The following is a 23,099-nucleotide window of genomic DNA, read 5'->3' as shown; positions in this document are numbered from 1 at the left end:
GATCACTTTTATGATTGTTAAAAAATTATTGAAGAAAGTATATGAATGGCTGGCGCCCCATAGTCAAGCTTGTTTGGGGTGAGAAGGCCCAGAATTCGCTTGGCACTTGGGGATTAGCTGACTGAATATACTACATTTTTGGTCAAGTGGACCATATACAGGGACATATAAGTTATCCAGATTTTGGTTTGGTAATTTGGCAGGAGCTCTGGGCAGGAACGGCTCCATCATGAGCCTGGAAGTTTATTTCAGCATAGTTAATACATTATTATGTAAAATGGAGGTTGCCAAAATGATTTAAAAAGGATAATTTCTAAATAGCTTACGCATGTACTGTGTAGAGCACACAATTGGGGATTAAGATGAATCAGACATCATAAGCCTTTTTGGAGCCCACAGTCTAGTAGAAGAGATGAGCTATTTACTGTGATACAGAGTGAAAAGAATGGATTCCATGAGAGAGAGATGACATGCTACAGGAGTTCAGAGGATGGAGAGAGAGAGATCCCAGCTTGTGAAATTCAGGGAAGTTTCTCTGGAGAAAATAGCATTTGGATATGCATACCCTTGTCTTATTCAGTGAATTTACTTAAAGTCCTAAATGTTAGTGTTGTTATAGTGTTAATGGTACTAAGGTTAGAGGTTTATTTATCTCATTGGCTTGGACCATTTCCATTCTGTTCTAAGATGTAAAAATGTACCTTAATCTTCTCCAGTTCAGTTCAGTTGCTCAGTTGTGTCTCTTTGCGACCCCATGAACTACAGCACGCCATGCATTCCTGTCCATCACCAACTCCCAGAGCTTACTTTCTCATGGACAAACTCATGTCCATCGAGTCTGTGATGCCATCCAACCATCTCATCCTCTTTTGACCCTTCTTCTCCCACCTTCAATCTTTCCCAGCATCAGGGTCTTTTCAAATGAGTCAGTTCTTCACATCAGGTGGCCAAAATATTGGAGTTTCAGCTTCAGCATCAGTCCTTCCAATGAATATTCAGGACTAATTTCCTTTAGGATGGACTGGTTAGATCTCCTAGCAGTTCCAGGGACTCTCAAGAGTCTTCTCCAACACCACGGTTCAAATCAGTTCTTCGGCACTCAACTTTCTTTATAGTCGAACTCTAACATTCATACATGACTACTGATAAAACCATCGCTTTGCCTAGACGGACCTTCGTCAGCAAAGTAATGTCTCTGGTTTTTATTATACTGTCTAGGTTGGTCATAGCTTTTCTTCCCAGGAGCAAGAGTCTTTTAATTTCATGGCTGTAGTCACCATCTACAGTGATTTTGGAACCCCCAAAAATAAAATCTCTCATTGTTTTCATTGTTTCCCCATCTATTTGCCATGAAGTGATGGGACTGGATGCCATAATCTTAGTTTTCTGAATGGTGAGTTTTAAGCCAAATTTTTCACTCTTCTCTTTCACTTTCATCAAGAGGCTCTTTAGTTTTTCTTCACTTTTGGCCATAAGGGTGGTGTCATCGGTGTGTATCTGAAGTTGTTGATATTTCTCCCAGCAATCTTGATTCCAGCTTGTGCTTCATCCAGCCCACCATTTTGCATGATGTACTCTGCATATAAGTTAAATAAGCAGGGTGACAATATACAGCCATGACATACTCCTTTCCCAATTGGGAACCAGTCTGTTGTTGCATGTTCAGTTCTAACTGTTGCTTCTTGACCTGCATACAGATTTCTCAGGAGGCAGGTCAGGTTGTCTGGTATTCCCATCTGTTGAAGAATTTTCCACAGTTGGTTGTGATCCACACAGTCAAAGGCTTTGGCTTAGTAAATAAAGCAGAAGTAGATGTTTTACTAGAACTCTCTTGCTTTTTTGATGACCCAGTGGATGTTGGCAATTTGATCTCTGGTTCCTCTGCTTTTTCTAAATCCAGCTTGAATATCTGTAAGTTCACAGTTCACATACTATTGAAACCTGGTTTGGAGAATTTTGAGCATTACTTTGCTAGCATGTGAGATGAGTGTGCAATTGTGTGGCAGTTTGAACATTCTTTGGCATTGCCTTTCTTTGGGATTGGAATGAAAACTGACCTTTTCCAGTCCAGTGGCCACTGCTGAGCTTTCCAAATTTGCTGGCATATTGAGTGCAGCACTTTCACAGCATTATCTTTCAGGATTTGAAATAGCTCAACTGGAATTCCATCACCTCCACTAGCTTTGTTCGTAGTGATGCTTTCTAAGGCCCACTTGGCTTCACATTCCAGCATGTCTGGCTGTACGTGAGTGATGACACCATTGTGGTTATCTGGGTCATGAAGATCTTTTTTGTATAGTTCTTCTATGTATTCTTGCCACCTCTTCTTAATATCTTCTGCTTCTGTTAGGTCAGTACCATTTCTGTCCTTTATTGTGTCCATCTTTGCCTGAAATGTCCCCTTGGTATCTCTAATTTTCTTGAAGAGATCTGTAATCTTCCCCATTCTGTTGTTTTCCTCTATTTCTTTGCATTGGTCACTGAGGAAGGCTTTCGTATCTCTCCTTGATATTCTTTGGAACTCTGCATTCAAATAGGTATATCTTTCCTTTTCTCCTTTGCCTTTAGCTTCTCTTCTTTTCTCAGCTATTTGTAAGGCCTCCTCAGACAACCATTTTGCCTTTTTGCATTACTTTTTCTTGGGGATGGTCTTGATCACTGCCTCCTGTACAATGTCACAAACCTCCATCCATAGTTCTTCAGGCACTCTATCAGATCTAATCCCTTGAATCTATTTGTCACTTCCACTGTATAATCATAAGGGATTTGATTTAGGTCATACCTGAATGGTCTAGTGGTTTTCCCTACTTTCTTCAATTTAAGTCTGAATTTGGCAATAAGGAGTTCATGATCTGAACCACAGTCAGCTCCCGGTCTTGTTTTTGCGGACTGTATAGAGCTTCTCCATCTTTGGCTGCAAAGAATATAATCAATCTGATTTTGGTATTGACCATCTGTTGATGTCCATGTATAGAGTTTTCTCTTGTGTTGTTGGAAGAGGGCGTCTGCTATGACCAGTACATTTTCTTGGCCAAACTCTGTTAGCCTTTGCCCTGCTTCATTTTGTACTCCAAGGCCAAATGTGCCTGTTACTCCAGATATCTCTTGACTTCTACTTTTTCATTCTAGCCCCCTATAATGAAAAGGACGTCTTTTTTGGGTGTTAGTTCTAGAAGGTCTTGTAGGTCTTCCTAGAACCATTCAGCTTCTTCAGCGTTACTCGTTGGGGCATAGACTTGGATTACCATGATGTTGAATGGTTTGCCTTGGAAAGGAACAGAGATCATTCTGTCATTTTTGAGATTGCATCCAAGTACTGCATTCCAGACTCTTCTGTTGTTATGAGGGCTACTTCATTTCATCTAAGGGATTCTTACCCACAGTAGTAGATATAACAGTCATCTGAGTTAAATTCACACATTCCAGTCCATTTTAGTTCGCTGATTCCTAGAATGTCAACATTCACTCTTACCATCTCCTGTTTAACTACTTCCAATTTACCTTGATTCACGGACCTAACATTCCAGGTTCCTATGCAGTATTGTTCTTTACAGCGTCGGACTTTACTTCCATCACCAGTCACATCCACAACTGGGTGTTCTTTTTGCTTTGGCTCTGTCTCTTCATTCTGGAGTTGTTTCTTCACTGTTCTCCAGTGGCATATCGGGCACCTACCAAGCTGTGGAATTCATCTTTCAATGTCCTGTCTTTTTGCCTGTTCATACTGTTCATGGGATCTTCAAGGCAAGAATACTGAAGTGGTTTGCCATTCCCTTCTCCAGTGGACCATGTTTTGTCAGAACTCTCCACCATGACCCATCCGTCTTGGGTGGCCCTACACGGCATGGCTCATAGTTTCATTGAGTTATACAAGGCTGTGGTCCATGTTAATCTTCTCCATCTATCTTACAAATAGAAGTTTTTGGTCCTTGGGGAATCCAGTAAGGGAGGCTAGATGGCTAGATCATAAATCCATTATTTCAAACCCAAGCTCTCTGGTAGTCTAATCTTGATGATTAAGAGTAAGTCAAATTGGCTTAACAGAACTCTCCTTCCTAGAGAGTATAAAAGAAAATATCAGGCTGCTTTGCTTATCTTATTTAAAATTCTAAGTTGATAGTTGATAGGACTCATGCTAATAAAGTAAAGGGTTGAATGGGTAGTTCCCATTGTTTTTTGCAGGTTTTAAGTCACACTTCAAGCAGACAGTCTTATCTGACACCCTGATTCATATCATCTTCTCTTTTACCACTTCAGGCTCCAAAATTATAATCTCCAGCTCCCAAACCTACCTAATAAAAATGAAATATTAAAATAAGCACATGCAGAGAGATTTATGAGTCCCTTTCAAGTTTCTTTGCCTGGCACTATCCTCCATTGGCCTTTATTTAACAAATGGTAGCATTAAATAAGTATTTATTGAATGAATAAACAAATAAGTGAATGGATAATCAAATGAAGGGATTTTTGCTTGTCTGGTTTGCCTGCTTCTCAAGTAGAAACTGTGCTCTCTTGCCTGAAGGCCATCTCTTTCCTGGCCCTTGGCTTCTCAAAGATGCATGCAAAAGAACCTGACAACTGGTTCCCTTCTAGGACTTGAGGCTGGTGCCTCAGCAAGACTCAGATCTCACCCAGACCTGTAGCCTCTTAATTCCTCTAGCTTGTAACACCTAAAAACCTATGGAGTTCTGGGGAAAATCCTATCACCTCCCCTGACTAGAGGGGAGAACCCCATTAAGAGTATAGATCATTTTACCTTATCACAGGATGAAAGTGTTTTGATTGTAGACTGTAGGCACTCTCTTATTCACCACTTCACCCTCAAGCCCTATTGTAGTACCTCCACATATGAGCTGTTTATTTAAATCCTGAAAATTCCTTTTCCCCGTCTTAGAAGTCCCACCTTCATCCCAACAGATTTAGCTTGGAAAAGAACTTTTCTGGCCACTTACCTTCAGTATAGCATTTTTTTTAAAATCTAAATCTATTTATTTTAATTGGAGGTTAATTACTTTACAATATTGTATTGCTTTTGCCATACATCAACATGAATCCGCCACAGGTATACCCGTGTTCCCCATCCTGAACCCCCTCCCTCCTCCCTCCTCTGGGTCTGTTTTTGGATGCCCAAGAGGGTCAGAGAAATCTTTCAAGGTGGGTAGGATTTGCACCGTTACTAGAACTTTCTTTGTTTCTTTCTGACCCTGATCAGTAATATGTGTTTCACATATCATTCCAGGGGGAATCAAGAGCCTTCCTTGGTTAATGATCTAATATTATGAGTCTTTTCAAAGTTTAGATACTATATTGTATAATTTCATATATGTTTAAATGTAGAATAATTACGAAAATGAAATTATAGAAGAACACACTTTTGGAATCTTATTAAAAGCTTCTTCTGAAGCATTCTTCTTTTACTTTCTAGGTTTGTATCATACCTTCATTAAGACTGAGCAGTCATATCATTGAGGGAAAATGTTTCTTCTCCCTCAGCTTTAGGTGCTGACGGTTTCTTGGGTTCAGTGCTGCAAATATTTGAATAGAAATCAAAGCACTCATCAATACAGCAAGAAACTATTCTCCCTTCTACTTCATTTAACCACCACAGAGATTAATAAAAGTAAAGAGATCTGGCCAATGGCACATATAAATTTACAGGATGAGTTCAACAGGTATTTCCCCTCCACCTTTAATGTCTTTTGAGATCAGGTCCTGTTGCATCTCCATCCTTTCTAATTATTCACATCAATTGTCAAGATAAAGATATAAATTGTAAAACAAATATACCAATGTGATCCCTTTTTGTAATTAGTATGTTTATGTGTATGCAAAAAATTGGGGGGTAAATACACTCTAAATTACACATGTTCTTATAGAAGTAAGACTGAGACCCAGATATCCAGGTACTCCTGATATGTATAGCCCTCCCCAGCCTCCAAAACAGAAGTGAAAGGAGCTCCCAGAACTCAGATTGCTTCTGGTCAGCCTGTGGTTCCCCTCATGGACCTACCCAGCACACAGCTTCACTATTCTCTGCCTTAAGATCAGGACTAATCCAATAGCCCTTCATCCCTGTTTACATCAGTCACCACAGAAGTCTAGGAGTTCACATAACCACTCACCTCACCTCCTCACCCTACTCTTGTATATCCTGTTTCTGAGTCCAGCCCTGAAATCTTTCACTGTGCCCTCTTGATCATTCACTGGCAAAATGTCCTAGGTCATCGAACTCTTCTAAACATTCCCTTTACCCTCTTGTTCTATCTGAAACCCATCTCTCCCTAAGGGTGTGTGCTAAGTCGCTTCCATGGTGTCCGACTCTTTGTGGCCCCATGGACTGTAACCCTCCAGGCTCCTCTGTCCATGGGATTCTTCAGGCAAGAATACTAGAATGGGTTGCCATGCCCTCCTCCAGGGTATCTTTCTGACCCAAGGACTGAACACATAATCTCTTACATCTCCTGCATTGGCAAGCAGGTTCTTTACCACTGGCACCCAGGGGTACTATAGCCATGTGAAATGGCGACTCTTTTCTTTCCCACTCTACCCCTGTCTCACTGGATCTGGAGGAAGCAGTAAATGTTCTTGCATTTCATTGCAACTTCCAGACTATTCTTTTTCCCGCTTCTCTGAAACTACCATCCCCCGGCTTTGAGCTAATGTCATCAGACTCACTATCCACCTTGCTTAGTTGTTCAGTCGTATCTGACTCTTTGCAACCCCATGGACTGTAGCGCACCAGGCTCCTCTGTCCACCGGATTTTCCAGGCAAGAATCTAGAGTGGGTTGACATGCCCTCCTCCAGGGGATCTTCCCAACCCAGGGCTCAAACCCAGGTCTCCAGCATTGCAGGCAAATTCTTTACCAGCTGAGCCACAAGGGAAGCCCTACCTTTCCTTGATTGTAGTCATCTGCCAACCCCACGTCCCTTCCTTGATGATTTTAGCTCCTGGCTGTTTGGCCCTTTTCAATACTACTTGCCAAGATTCTCGTGAGTTTTCAGTAGATGAGGCATCCAATCCATGAGCTTCTCAGTTCTTTGATCTCTCCTTCAGTGAGCTTGTCGTCTGCCCTTCTTTAGCTAGTCCTTCTCTGGTCCTGTTTTTATGTCAGTAGCTTTAGAAGTGTAGTTCCCAACTAACAGCATTAGCATCACCTGGGAACTGGATAGAAATACATATTCTCAGGCCCCGGCCCCTTTCTCCCCTGCAGTCATCAGTTTTTTCCCTTTGATCATTCCATCAACTGATAAACATGCGCAGTTCTCCCCTCTTTAAAACCAGGCATTCAAAAGACACTTTGGCATGCAGGAGATACAGCTCCATCAGCTATTATATTTGCAACATAAAGATCATCCCTAGGGTCTTTGACCATCAATTCTAGCCTTCTCTTCTGACATCTCTTAATTCACCCCAAATTACTGAGAAACCGTACACATGCACACCCCCCACAAAGACACCGGGGCAAGGTATTTAGGGGGGCAAGGTATGTTACAGTACTGCCACTGTGCGTTCACTGATACTCAACATGGCAGTGTCAGTGGATTAGAAACCCTCTATTCCTTCTAACTTAAGTTGTCTGACATATTTATGAGCCCAAAATGAATTTCTTATGCTCTGTAATGAGCAGTCTCTACTTGAAGTAATTACTGAGGAAGAAGAAAGGCAGACTAAAAAGTACAGTACTCTAGGAACCAGAAGTTGTAGACATCCAAGAATTATCATATGTAATAATTTTAGGTTCTTAATTATCTCTCCCTGCCCCAGATCCCAGAAGAACATCTACTCCAAGTGTTAGGAACACTGAGAGGTAAAAATACTAGATTTGTGGGTTCTTTGTCTTATGGGTCATGGAATGTGTTCCTATCATTTCGATGCAGTTGAAGCAAGACATAGAAATGCTTATCAGATCTGCTCCTGTTTTTCTGCAACCAGTGAAGTTAAGGCTAGAGGAGCAAAGAAGCCACAGATCACCACAGCCACCCAGCCTACATTCCCCACTCCAGTGCTTCATTACTTAAGAGTAAATAATGTTACTGGCAAAACAGAGCAAGCTATTAAATAATGCAAAGACACCAAGTTGGAGCATAAATGAGGATATAAAAATTTAGGATTAAGAGTAATTAACTAATTGGCTTATAATCAGTTTTCTCTGTTAAAGCTTTATGATGATATTTTAAGCAAAGTCTGTGATTCCAAGTTATTATAACTTTTTTTTAAATTAATAACTGCTTTGCCAGTTAGAGCCAAGATGAGAAAGACTTTTTAAAATTGAAATATAATAGTATAAAATTTACCCTTTTAAAAGTGCTTAATTCAATATGTACGGCTGAGTCCCTTTGCTGTCCACCTGAAACCTATCACAGCATTGTTAATTGGCTATACTCCAATACAAAAATTTAAAGTTAAAAAAATAAAGTGCCTGGTTAAGAATCATACATTGTACACCTGTAACATATAATATTGTACATCAGCTGAACCAACTATATGCCCTGTCATGTTTATTATATCACTTTATGTTTATACATTAATAAAATACAACCATACCAAGTGCATAATTCATAGGTCTTTAGTATCTGCTCTGCTAAGTCACTTCAGTCGTGTCTGACTCTGTGAGACCCCATAGACGGCAGCCCACCAGGCTCCCCCGTCCCTGGGATTCTCCAGGCAAGAACACTGGAGTGGGTTGCCATTTCCTTCTCCAGTGCATGAAAGTAAAAAGTCAAAGTGAAGTCGCTCAGTCGAGTCCGACTCTTCGCAACCCCATGGACTGCGGCCCACCAGGCTCCTCCGTCCATGGGATTTTCCAGGCAAGAGTACTGGGGTGGTTTTTAGTATATTCAACAAGATTACGTAACCATCAGCACTAATTCCAGAACATTTTCATCACTTCACAAAAAATTTGTATTCATTAGCAGTCACTCCCCATCCCCCCAGCCACCAGCCCCTGGCAATCACTAATCTTTCCATCGCTATGAATTTGCCTATTTTGGACATTTCATGTAAATGGAATCATACAATATGTGGTCTTTTGTGTCTGGCTTCTTTCACTTAGCAAATGCTTTAAAAGTTCATCATGTAGTATGTGTCAGTATTTCATTCCTTTTTATGGTTAAATAATGTCCCATTGTAGGAATATACCACATTCTGTTTATCCATCAATCAACTGATGGCCATTTGGGTTGTTTCCACTTTTTGGCTACTGTGAATAACACTACTATGAACATTCACATACAAGTTTTCATGTAGACAGAAAGGCTTTTGATTTAGCATTTTCAAGTTTTTCGAAACAGGCAGCTTCCTTTTTAAAATCAGAAGTACCCTCTTCATGTAGCAGAACTTCCTCTTTAATATGTAACTTTTTTTTCCTCCTGTAGCATCTTATGAGCAAAATCTTTTGATGTGAATTTAGAATGACTCTGCTGCTTTCTGGACCTGGTTCTGATCTTCACCTCAACACAGGTCCTCACAGCTGAGCTGATTTCCAGGCTTGCACTCAGATGTTGATGGTTTTGCTGCATTGTCTATTCCAACCAGGTCTTAACTCTGAGACCTTGGTGGATGCTGTTCTCTCAGTCTCCAAAGTCATCTTCATTTGAGGCTGGTTTGACTTTACATGTTGGTTTGTAAAATAAAAGCTAGACTTATTTTAGGACAAAATGTTGCATACACAACATTAACTGTTTAGCAGTTTTATATAATTCAAAATAAGTGATTTACATCTTCAGCAGGTATTCAAAATTTTCTCTATCTTGTGTAATCAACCCATTTTTCTTTTCTTAAAACATCCCATAGAACTGGTGGGGAAGGGCAAAGAGTCGTGAAAGGATTTGGAAAGCTCTGGAAAATCCATCCTGAGTTTCAAACTAAGCTTCAAAAAGTGAATTCTACAAAAACAGAATATGTTGGTGTCATATACAGTTTTATCCTCTGTCTCCTCCCACTGTCACCCTCCTTCAGGATGCAAGCTCTTTCTGGACTCACGCCTCAGTTCTGCAGGTCATTTCAGGACACGATGAAGGAATATCTTTTCTCACTTGATGTACTGGAGGCTACCCTAAAACAATTCTTTAGTTTTTAGAGTCATTTCAGAGAGACCAGCCTCTCTTCTATGTACCCCTGCCAGGGAGCCTGTAAAACCCTGTTACTCAAGAACGCACCACCAAACTTGTTCTCTTTGAGAAAGGTTATCCTCCTTACTCAAGCATGTTTGCTCTGGGAGAACATATATAGAATGATAAGATAGGAAAGGAAGCCCAGCTGAGGCAGCTGGATCTTGAGGTAGCACCTGATCTATCCCAGTCGTTCTCAGAACAAGAGAGCACCAGTCTTTTCTCATCCTCTAGTCAGCACAGCTGCCCTGAAGACCCAGGTTTGGCCTGTGGTCCAGACAGGACAACCTGGGTCTTCAGGTAGTGTATGCACATGAATGATTTGCAGGCCAAAAAAGAGATGCAGGTTGCTGTGCAGGAGACACCTACTGTTGGCTAGCTCTCTTGCTATGAGAGACTTCATGTATGCTGCAGAGGGCAGGAGAGAATATCTCATGGTTTATTCCAGAAGGACACTGGGAAGACCCTTACAGTCCACTCTTTCCATTAAAACTGCCCAACTTTCCATCTTTTCAAGTTGAATTTATAAACTATAGTTTTCTGTTCTTCCTCATTCTGTTTAGTCCCTCCAGGGAAACCTCTCACCTAGAAACAGCTTTCCCCTTCCAGCACCCAGCCTCAAGGGTTGTATACTTTTCTCTGTGATTAAAATAGAGAAGAGAGTAGATTATAGGCTGTGTTTGAATTAATAGTGAAATTCCTTATGTTTGACCTTTTCCCAGTAAAGAAGAGGTCACTCTAAAACCCATGTTCTTTGCTGCTGTGTTCTAGTTATCATATACTTCTTGAAACCAGCTCACATTCTCAGATTCTTTCTAGAACCAAGCAGGTATACTTACATAGAAACACAAGTAAATAAGATAAAGGCAAATAAATTTCAAAATAGTCTTTCTCCATCAGTAACTCATTGCCACATACCATTTCTTCCCTAACTCCCTTTAGGGGACCTGGCCTTTTCTCCCCTCTGAATTTTTGGGAAAGCACTTGGGTAAATAAAAACTTAGAGCTTATTTCGCCATCAAAAGACACAGAGAAATGTTTTCTTCTTGCCTAAGAGGGATAGCAGGCCAGACGTTTAACCACTGTTCTGACTTTGAAACTCAAAAGATTTATGAGAAGTAAATGAAATGAAAGTATTCATTGTCCTTTGCTCCAAACTGAGATTGTGCTAGGTGCAATGAAAAAAGGATCACTTCTTTATCTTCATATCCTCAGCACTTGGCAAAGTAACTGCATATTAAAAGCATCAGAAAAATATTTGTTGAATGATTGAGTGACTTTAAAATTGACCATACCCTCAAGAGTTTAGACACTTGGAAAATATTGTCAGGTTATAAAATATTACAGTAGAAGCCCATTTACCTGAACATGATTGGGTTATGGGTAGTTACTCAGTAGGACATCATAAACTCTATGTATTCTGTAAAATGTGTATGTTAAACATTTTATTTTAACTCAGACTTCAAGTATTCAGATCTTTTAATGTAGTGCCAAAGTCTTTTCTTTGGAAATAAGTGTCATAGTTGGAAATTGAAGTTTCATGACATCTTTCTTTAATAAATCATACTTAGTACATTTGTTCCCTTATTTCCGGGAACTTAAGTCAGCAGTAAAACAGTTTGAATGTAGATACCGTCTAGATTTTAATGTTTTTTTCTTTTATCACACCAATAATTTAATTTTACAGTGACAAAATTTCAGTAGTTTTTTGCCTTTACTAAGTCTTATATATTAAATTTAGAGTCTTCCCCTCAATTATAAAAATATCAACTCTTTTTTCCACACTCATTAGTTTATGAATTGAATAATTACTGTGAAAAGTACAGCCAGTATAAGTAAGTGGGAATGAGTACAACTAGCTCTTAGCATTAAACTCAGCTACTGAGATAAGACACATGAGAGCATAACAGAAACTAAACTGTTAGCCATGAATCAGTGTGTCCAGGGCATTGGTGGTTTTCTTTTATAGATGAAATGAAGAGAGAGCATTGGCTCATCCAGAGAATAAATGGAATCATTCAAGAAAGATTCTACAGTATTTTATTAAGAGAATTGCAGTAAGTGGGCTTAAATAGCTAATCCTTTATGAAATAGGTAAAATTTGAGTTGAATTTTGAAGGATGGTTAATGTGTATATAATTTGAGGAGTGTTCTCAGGAAGGGGATGAAAAGTCACCCCCCAAAGCCACAGGTTGATATTGGGAAGGGGAGAAATACAGCAAAGATGTGATTTTAATTGAAAAAGCATTATTTCACAAGTCTAAAAACCCAGTTGCATTCATAATAAACTTATTAAATGTTTTAATTTAGAGGTAAATAATGAAGGAGGAATTAGAGTATTACAAACAAGAGTGTAGGGGAAGCCACCTAGCTCAAAGAGTCAGCCTGAAATGAGGAAAATTGGGGGCACAAAGGAAAGGCCCAGGTTAAAGCATTAGCCCAATGCTTTCAGGGTAATCCTCTTTCAATCAGAATATATATTAAAAACTGTCAGGTAAGATTTTGTATGAGGGGAGAATTCTACAGCTTAAGAAATTTGAAAACTATGGATTTAGATATATAAGCCAAATATACATGTTACAGAATGTTGTCAAAACTGAAGAATTTAATTCCCATTAATTAGACAAAGGTTCAGCAGAAGAGAATCATAAGTTCTTTTTGGTTTAGGGGGTTTATTTGGTAATATTTGATTTATACTTTCAATTAGTAGAAAATCAATATGGATTTAAATATGGGTGATTGAAAATAAATATTGAATTCTGAATATTAAATATGACTGAGTACTTGATTCACTTGTAAATAATTAAGGCAGCTATTCAATAGATGATAAAATAATAGAATATATTTTAAATCTGAGAATTCTTCAAAGCTTCTTAAGAAAAACAAGTCTCACAAATTCAAGATCTGTTATGTCACTGCTGTGTGATCATCTTTTGTACCTTTACTATAGCCAAATTTCATTCACCTCTCTGCATCTAAATCTGCTTTCTTTTGGAATTCTGTCACTTTCTTTGACAATAAATTTTCAAATGTATCCAGATTTAGAATCACTTCAGAAAAGTATATTTGATCACTAAGATAGTCTTCTGCAAACAAACCAGAAAATTTTTTTAATTTTAAAATCTGAGACGTAACAAATCTCTTTGTATATTCCCATTTGAGGATAAAAGTGTTTTTCTCCATATTTTTCTCCAAACATCCTGTGGATATATCTAGAAGGTGTTGGATATTTGCTTCCCTCCTAATAAGGAAATTTTTTAAAATTAAAATGATAGTTAAAATGATAGTTTCACATTTGAAGTGCAGCGTGTTGTTTTTTTTTTTTTGTCATAAAATATTAAGTAACAAAATCAAAAATCCTCTACACATTCTCTTCTGGCTTGAGCAGGAGCTGTTTTATGTGTGGTGACACCTCATATACTCTTGAGTTTAAGAAGTTAGCTTTATCTGAGAAGTCACTATTTTTAGGTCCAGCTGTAATGTTTCTAACTTTGGTGTGCAGAGTAGTGGGTGCTTCCTTTCCCAGAAGGCTCTGTATTCTCTACATGGGCAGGTCAATTTGACATAAAGCTACCTACGCGGAGCAGCAGGCCCATTGCAGCCCGTTTCTTACTTGAAAATTATGAGCAGGTCTTGGGAGCCACAGGCTTTACTTGGGAACCAGCTGCATGTCAGTACAAGCATGGATTGTGGTCCCTGGAGGCTGGGAGAGCACAATGCTTGAACTTAATTTCTTTGGGAGATAAAGAAGAAAAAAATACCTTTCTACCTGACAAGACTGACAACGTATTAAATCTGACTATCTTCAGAAGTGTGCTGGACAGTTGCTAAGTAAACATCCACTTTTCAAAGATGATGATCAAGGAAACATCTCTACGAAGGGACCCGGATTTAAGGGGAGAGTTAGCTTTCCTGGCAAGGGGCTGTGATTTTGTTCTCCCGTCACGGTTTAAGAAGCGGCTGAAGTCATTTCAGCAGACACAGGTTTGAAACTTGGGTGTTTCTTTTAAAATATTTTTATTACTAATAAAACCACCCAGTGAACTAACTTACAAATAATTTTACAGCTCACTTGATATTAGATCAAGGAATTAATCTGTGTCCTCTATTCAGCTATTTCCAGAAAGCTATTTGTAGAGAGATTCCAACAGGTTTAAAAATAGACCTTCTGGACCTGAAGTACAGTACTCACATTTTTCTCTTGTAGAGAGAGAATCCAGTTTTAGAGACAGTAAATACAACTTAACAAATATTTTGTACTTTAGAATTTTTCATAAAAATATCTTTGAGAAATTAGAATTTCCATATTAAAAGCCTGTTTGCACTTTGAATCAGTAGACTAAATTTGTTTTAACATGCATACATCTGTAATCTTTTTTAAAAAGGAATATTGATGCTAATAATCATGGCTTTTTGAAAAGACTATTTTTACATATATCAGCAGTTGTGTGTGTGTGATATACTGTGTATAGGTAATAAAGCATGGCAGTTACTTCTGGGTTGTAAAAGAATGTCTTCCCTCAGCTGTGAGGTTGAGTCATTTCTGTCTGCAGAGACCATGCTTACTTGCTCACAACCGTAGGTCTAGTATCTCACGAAACAAGTTGCCTAGCATTGAATACAGTACAAATTGTGAGCCATATCATGACGGGCATCCAGAATCCAGCAAGAAACCACAGTTTCATAGTTATTCTGACCTACACTAATTTCAGATTATTTGACTGAACCATGTGAAATTGCTTTTTTAAAAACAGGTAAAAAATGGTCAAATATTGGAAATGCTACACTAACATAATAGCGTTACGGTTCTGTCCAGAATGACTGCCTAAATGATACTGTAAGGTTCTGGAGAGCTGAGATGCTTTGCACAGCTAATTCTCTTTATCTCTTTTAATTCTCTTGTAATCCTAGATATGAATGAAAAAGTTTTATCAAAGTGGGCAGATGCTAAACTTAGTAAATCTGACAAACTTTATATTACTGTTTTAGTCTGTAATGTTGTAAAGTGTCAGTTTTATTAAACTCCTTTAAGGATTAAATTATATGTCTCCTATTGAACTCAGTAAAAAGTAAATCAGTATACCTGAAAAGTTCAGAATAAATGCATTCTTTTTCTTTTCCCTTTAAATGTTAATATCAGTTTTATTAAATATGGAATTACACAGTGAATTAATAAATACTTGCCTATTAGTGAACTGCTCTACGTTAAGTACACTGAGGAAAGCAAGGTAGGCTATTATATAATTGAATATTTTCCTGTTCAAATTAAAACTTTGACAGATGGCCTGGGTTTGTTCTGAATGTCACTTACTTCTGTCAAAGCAAAAGCAAAAACAATGAGAGGCTTGCCCTAAACCTTCTCCAGTAGTGTGTGTTCACTAGACTAGTGAGTTGCATCTCCACTGGGACTGTGGCCTTAATCCTATGGTTATAACTGCCCTGAAGTTATCCATAACTGCCCTGGCTGTCACACTGTGGGCAACATTTTGGGGAAACAAAAAAGACTTTTGACAATTGTATGCTTGTAGTCTCTCAAATCTCTTTAGAATTTTAGAATAATAGAAAGGAAATGACACTTAATACAAATGACCTAAGTAAAGCTGCTGAAGAATTATATGCCTTATTTTAGAAATTTAAGAATGGTTTCTTCTGTTATTGACTCATAGGACTGTGTAATAATAGTTGCGGGTTTAGCACCAAGGCAGAGAGAAATATTACTTAGAATAGATTATCAGTTTGTTGACTTGAAAGTACTGTGTAAACTTTAAATTGCCTTACAAGTGTAAATTATTATCTTATTTGTTATTGAAGCTGAAAGACCATGCCATGTTATGTTTAATCTTTTGAGAACCCCATCCTTTGGCATCTTTGAGCCGTTTCCCTGTGTTACATCCTGTAATTTCCTTTAATCCTCACAACAACCTTCCAAGAAGAAGGGGTTATAATCTATTTTATTACTGAAATTCTGAAAGGTTAAGTAACGGTCCTGAGGTCACAGAGCTAGTAACCCATCACTGTTTTTTGTTAAGTTTTTCGTATTTCATTGGCATCACTTCCCTCTGCCACTTCTTCCTTGACTATTGCTTTATATGGGTAATATCCTTGTACTGCAGTAAAGTCTTGGTGTGACAACCGACCTTCATATCCTTAATAGTGTTAATATATGAGCAGACTCTACTCTGTGTTAATGTCAGATATTAACATGAAAAATGGGCCATGTTTAACAAAAGTAGGAGATTAAATCATACTTATCACATATTTATGTGAATGAAGCCTATCTTCCTGTAATACTCATGCTTTTCAAAGGTAGCTAAAAATTTTACCCTGAATTTAAAAAGCACATTATAAGTCCACATGTCAGAAGGGAATATGACATTCAGATCTGCTTCGTACTGATAAACCATTGTTCAGACTTTAGGAATGGCGTTAGGACATAGTTTAAGAAAGATGAACAGTGGAGTAATATTTTGAGTTCACAGGGAATTTAAAATAAATTTAGCTAGTCAACAGTCATATCCATTTTTCATACTTTATGTAGCATCTAATAGTACCATGCTCATGAGCTTTGATAGATAATTTGGTCAAAATTAAGAATAGAAATTAATCTCTGAAAATCTTCATGAAATCTTTTTTGCTTTTTCTGCTAGGAATCTCAGAACTAAATTTAGTCTTCATTGGTAAACTAAACTTTTACCTGAATAGTAATGTATCTCCCCACCCCTTTCCCTAAATCATGGATAATCTTAGCCTCCCCATTGCCCCCACTTTTTTATACTGTCCTTTCTGTGTCTCTTTATGGTTTACCACCTCAGGTCCTTTTTGGGAAAAGGGATGATATAAACTATTAATGAATTAATAAACTGTAAAGAGGGTTTGGCCATGGTGAAGTTAATAACCATGATCTTTGCCTATTGGGGTCTACCAGGAATGAGAGAAATGTGCATCTCAGAAAAAATGGCATGCCCCTGGTTGAAAGTAAATGAGCCTGGGAGAAGATATTCTAAAACTAAAATGCTTTAATTTTCTTAACAAAGACTTTCTCTGCTCAGACACTTGGAATGATTCTACCTAGATAAAGCCAAACCAAGGAAAAAGGTAGAAGGACCCACACACACAATATATTTTAGATCTACATATTTAAAGGGAACTCATTCTATCTGCCTGTTGAAGGACAGGTCAAAATGTACAGAAAGACCAAAAACAGTCTCCAAGAAGAATTTACTAATCCAGGTCCAACAGACTGAGAATTCACCTGGAGATCCTTTAATATATCAGCTGACATCACTCTTCCACATCCTCGTGGAAAACATACTGTAGGACTTTTTAAGCACAGATCTGTGTAAATTCAGGTATTGGCAGATAAGTAATATATCGATTGATTCAGTGTAGAAAAGCATTCCCTCAGAGCATGCCTGCCCCCTCGAGTAGAGTGAGCTCTTTATCTATACTGCTTCTATTTAACTTCCTATTACTGGTGAGGATTTTCTAGTCATACATACTGTTTAGAATTCTTGTGTCTCATATTTTCCTTACAGATTCAAAATAAACCAGAAAAGAAACCTGGAACACCACTTCCACCTCCAGCCCCCTTTCCAAGTAGCCCCCGACCTCCCTCCCCTGTTCCTCACGTGAATAATGTTGTGAGTGCAACATTATCCATCAACATTCCACGGTTCTACTTTCCTGAAGGACTCCCTGATGCCTGCAGTAATCATGAACAAACTCTAAGCAGAATTGAAGCTGCTTTCATGGATATTGAAGATCAGAAAGCAGATGTTTATGAAATGGGAAAAATTGCAAAGGTAATGTAACTACTAAATGATGTATAATCTCACTTTTTCTAGCTATCCCAATCTCCCTCTCTTTACTGCCTCCTTGCTCTCTATTTTGAAGCATGTATAGAAGGGTTTTTTTCCCACATTGAAAAAAATATATTTGATACTGATATATTAGCTGTGGTACAATTTGAAAAAAACCCTAGTGGTCTCCCAGTCCAACCTCCCATTTAATATGGGAATTTCATTCATGGCATCACCAAAACATAAATTTCCTGCTTGAGTGCCTTCAGTGACAGGAGACTCACTCCGTTGCCAAGCAGCCTGTTCCATCATTAAATAGCTTTACTTGTTAGAAAAAATCCCCTTGTTGAATACAAATCTCTTTTTTTATTCTCATTCGTTGATCATAATTCCTTGCCCTGAAGCCAGACAAGGAACTATTAGGCGAACTCAATGCTGGGATTCTTCTCAGAAATAGATGGATTTGTTATTGCAAGTCTTTGATACTTTTCAATACATCCAGCTGCTTCTAATTTGAGCTCTTAGTCCCTAACCCTTGGACTACTGTAGCACCTTCGGTAACTGGATTCTGCACTTCCAGCCTCCTCCTAGAACAGTTAATACTGAGCATAACCACCAGTTTATATTTGTTCATGTCATTCCCCAGCTCAGCAAAATGCAAGGATTCCTACCATCTATAGCAGCAGTCCCCAACCTGTTTGGCACCAGGGACCGATTTCATACAGAAGACAATTTTTCCATGGAACAAGGGGGTGAGGGAGGGGTGGTTTAGGCAGTAACACAAGTGGTGGGGAGCCGCAGATGAAATTTTGCCTGCCTGCTGCTCACCACCTGCTGTGCAGCCCAGTTCCTAACAGGCTAAGGACCAGTACCAGGGTTTGGGTACCCCTGAACTATAGGATGCTTTGTTTCGTTTGGGTTCTGTTTTGGTCATGCACATACACTATTCTGAAGAGTCAGATCCAACCTCAGGATTTAGCAGTGGTCTCCAGCTGTGCTTCAAGAGACAGGGGTTAGCAGGGTAAGGGCTGCATGTGGGCAAGGAGACACCAAGAGGGAGTTCCCAAGGCCCCATGCACCCTTCTACTCGGAACACTATCTCTGTCTTCAGGAAGCATATTTAAAAGTTTGAAAACTACCACTTTTGTGGGTAAAATCCACACTACTATTCCTTGTATCCGCCTGACCACCTGTGCCTGCCTCTACATCTGGGCTTTCATGCTTCTCCCCTCCAAAATGGACTTCTACTGTCCACTCCCACATCACCATTCTCTAAGGCTCTGCCCTGTCATGCCCCCTCTGCTTTCCTACTTCTAACCCCAGAACATTTGTTACTGCTGTTAATTTGTAAGTAGAGTGATTTTCAAGAAAATGAAAAAGAATTCTTTATTTTTTTTACTCCTTTTTTCATCATCCCCCAGTCTTGCTTTCTTGTTGACACCTTAGGTGTTTCTAGTGAAAAACTAACTCTTTCATTCTAGAAATAAGATCTCACCTATTTCCACTCTATTGCAACATGAGGAAACTGATATCCCACAAGTATGTACCTGAGGTCACAGTTTGTACATGTCAAGAGACATGTCCTCTGACTCCTGCATCATGCTGTTTCTACCTTATCTCCCCTGAAGTGGGCTAATGTAAAATCAGCCACTCCTACTAAGCAGTATCCACTCAAATAAATTATAAGCTCTTCAGGGCATTTGCAATTTTTTACCCCATGCTTTGAGAGATGACTATTTTATTATGAATCAAGGTGGTAAATTATCTGAATGGGCTGGAATGTTGAACCTAAATCCAAGAGAGAGAATTTAGCAGAGATGAATTAAATCTGCATTTGAAGATAACATGTTAATCACATAAATGCCAAACAGGGTGTGTCTAACATGGCAATGGTTTGCGTAAGAGAGACAGGAGGCTTCTTGAACAAGTTTGAGCAAACAAGCGGGAGAAACTGCAGATTGAGCACCGTGGTATTTCCTTGTGCTGTGCTGGGCTCCCCATATCTGGAGAGCCAATCCAAGGGATCAGTGCCTCACTGTCAGAGACCTGCAGCCTGCTCTGTCTTGAAGGTCTCAGGTCAACCTTCGTCCTCTTGAATATTCCCAGCCCCTGCCTGAGGAGCTTTCCTGCATGCTGCCTCCACCCTCCTGCTCTGGTGCTCCCACCTGGCTCGTGGGAGCCCTCCCTGCCTGTGGCTCAGCGGCCCGCCAGCACTCCACAGTGAACGCACAGTCAGAGGACAGCAGGGAGCCTGAGGACTCCACGTGGTCACGGGGAGTGTAGGAAAGAGTGTAGTCAGGTCAGGGAAGGGGTTGGTGCTGGGGAGTCAGAGGGAGGACTTTCCTGTTCACAGACAGTGAGGATCTATCTGTAGGTGGCATCAGGAAAAACTGCCAGTGTTATAGCTGACAACATAGAGAAGTTTAAAAAGAGAAAACTGGGTCTTCCCTGGTGGCTCAGGGGTAAAGAATCCACCTGCCAATATACAGGTTCTATCCCCGATCCGGGAAGGTCCCGCGTGCTGCAGAGCAACTAAGCCTGTGTGCCAAAACTATTTAGCCTTTGCTTGAGAGCCTGAGAGACACAGCTATTGAAACCACATGCCCTATAGCCCATGCTCACAACAGGAGAGCCTACCACAGTGAGAAGCCTGTGCACCGCAACTAGAGAGTAGCCCCTGCTCGCAGCAACAAAGACCCAGCACAGCCAAAAATAAATTTTTTTTTAATTTTTATTTTATTTTTTAACTTTACAATACTGTATTGGTTTTGCCATATATCAAAATGAATCCACCACAGGTATACATGTGTTCCCCATCCTGAACCCTCCTCCCTCCTCCCTCCCCATACCATCCCTCTGGGTCGTCCCAGTGCACCAGCTCCAAGCATCCAGTATCGTGCATCGAACGTGGACTGGCGACTCGTTTCATATATGATATTATACATGTTTCAATGCCATTCTCCCAAATCATCCCACCCTCTAAATTTTTTAATTATAAAAAAAGATAGAAACTTGTTTAGCCATAGTAACAGTCATTTACATAATAATTTACTGTTTATACCAAATTATCATGTGGCGCAATAGCCAGTATAGACATACATACCTGATTAACCTGAGTTGTGCTTGACTATAGTTCTAAATTCCATTCAGGGATGCCAAGCATTTGTGTTCATTGCCCTCAGACCTTAATTGTCAGTTTAGGTAGCAAAGTGAACTAACATTGCGTGTAAGATGAGGATGTGTGTATGATGACCTCACAAGTACTATATTAGCTCATTTTATTGGATTTTATCTCTTTATTCTTAAAATCATTTATTTTAAAAAATTTATTTAATCATGTCTTCCAGTTCGCTAGTTCCATGTAATCCAACTTGTTCTCGGCTATGGCCAGTCTGTTAGGACTCACTACACCAGCCTTTCCACCACTCTTTGTTCTGCAGACTGTCCTAGCTCCTTGGAGAGACTGATCTCCATTTCTGATTAAATTCTTAGTGTGTAGTTTGTATTTTTTTCCACAGCTTTATGAAGTGATGGAGAAGAAACGAATAGAGCATGATCTAAGAGGGACAAAAGCAGCATAGGAACAGAAACTGAGCAACAGCAAGGAAAGTATTTGGCACCACTGAGTCTTAGCCTCTGACAGGCTTGAGGGAGTAGAGGGAGAATGTGAGGGAGAAGAATGAAACTATCTTCTGAACTGTACAGAGCGCTCCGCCTCTTCTCACTAGCTGACGTGGCACCAGCTTAACCCTCTTGCCTGTGGCCTACAAGTAGCCTCTTGGTACCTTTATTTCTTTGTCTGCAGAATGAAATAAGAATACCTGCCCTCTCCTGTATGGGGTCATGTCAGGACTGAGTAAAATAACAAGCATGAGACATTTTAAAATGTTAAAGAACCTTGCAACTATTGGGCGAGCATCTCTTCCTACATATCATTAGACAACTTGCGTTTAGTTCTTTATATTATTGGGTCATTTTTAGATGAAATTATAGGTGTTAATCAAGTTTTCTTGGCTCCAGCAACACTGACACTTGCCTTCTCTAAGCCTGTTTCCTAAACCCATTTTCAGCATGTCCTGTACCTCTTCACTTGTCATCCTGTCTTTTCCTTTGTGAAGAGGCTTGGCATGAGCTTATTCTCTCCTTTGTTATAAAAGTCTCTATTCTGTTGCCCTCAGATTAGTATTATTTACTTTTTTTAGGTTTGTATTGATCTTGCTCCTTTTATCGTAATTCTGTTTTTAAGAAGATGCGGGCCAGTCATACATGTATTTTTTAAATAGCGGGAAAGTATACTTATTTTCTCTGATTTCAGAGCAGTTTTTATTTATTAACTTATTTTATTTTGGCTGTGCAGGGTCTTCCTTGGGGCATGCAGGCTTTCCCTAGTTGTCGCACATGGGGGCTTCTTTCATTGTGGTGCGTGGGCTTGGTTGCCCCACATCATGTGAGATCTTATTTTCCCAGCCAGGGGTCAAACCCAAGTCCCCTACGTTGGAAGATGGATTCATAACCACTGGACCACCAGAGAAATACCTACATTTTTAAAAGACAGTCAAAGTGTAATATCTGCAGCCCTTGCCATCCACTGCCCTTCTCGTTTTTGCATTTAGTATTTTCTCCAAGGGCTTGATACCTTCATGCTGCTCAACCTTGACTACTTGGGGTGTCCCACTACAAGAAAAATAGGTCAGTCCTTTCACACCCACTTCAAAATGTATCTACTCAGTACCATATCTCTTAGGTTTCTGCCTTTGGGTTATAATAAATTTGTTTTTGTGTTTTTTTATATTACTTTATTTATTTTAATTGGAGGCTAATTACTTTACAATATTGTATTGGTTTTGCCATACATTGACATGAATCCACCAGGGGTGTACATGTGTTCCCATCCTGAACCCCCCTCCCACCTCCTTCCCCATCGCATCTCTCTGGGTCATCCCAGTGCACCAGCCCTGAGCACCGTGTCTCATGCATCAAACCTGGACTGGCGATTCGTTTCACATATGATAATATACATGTTTCAATGCCATTCTCCCAAATCATCCCACCCTCGCCCTCTCCCACAGAGTCCATAAGACTGTTCTGTACAACTGTTCTATACTCATTTGCTGTCTCACATACAGAGTTATCGTTACCATCTTTCTAGATTCCATAAATATGTGTTAGTATACTTTATTGGTGTTTTT

The 23,099-nt window shown here is 39.4% G+C and overlaps 1 protein-coding gene across 4 annotated transcripts in view; it reads left to right on the top strand.

Annotated features, from left to right (window-relative positions):
• Positions 1 to 23,099, top strand: part of PPP2R3A (protein phosphatase 2 regulatory subunit B''alpha) — a 233,025-nt gene that overhangs the window by 70,542 nt on the left and 139,384 nt on the right. For 3 of the 4 annotated variants that reach the window (XM_061420903.1, XM_061420895.1, XM_061420921.1), the window contains one exon: positions 17,647 to 17,913. In XM_061420903.1, the coding sequence (XP_061276887.1) occupies positions 17,647 to 17,913 (267 nt within the window). Of the gene's footprint in view, positions 1 to 13,624; positions 14,096 to 17,646; positions 17,914 to 23,099 lie in introns of those variants that run through there. The other variant, XM_061420911.1, reaches the window with a different exon arrangement.

Source organism: Bos javanicus, chromosome 1, assembly GCF_032452875.1.
Source record: "Bos javanicus breed banteng chromosome 1, ARS-OSU_banteng_1.0, whole genome shotgun sequence".
NCBI classification, from domain to species: Eukaryota; Metazoa; Chordata; class Mammalia; order Artiodactyla; family Bovidae; genus Bos; species Bos javanicus.
Note: the sequence above shows the minus strand (reverse complement) of the source record. Positions and strands in the feature narration are given on the sequence as shown.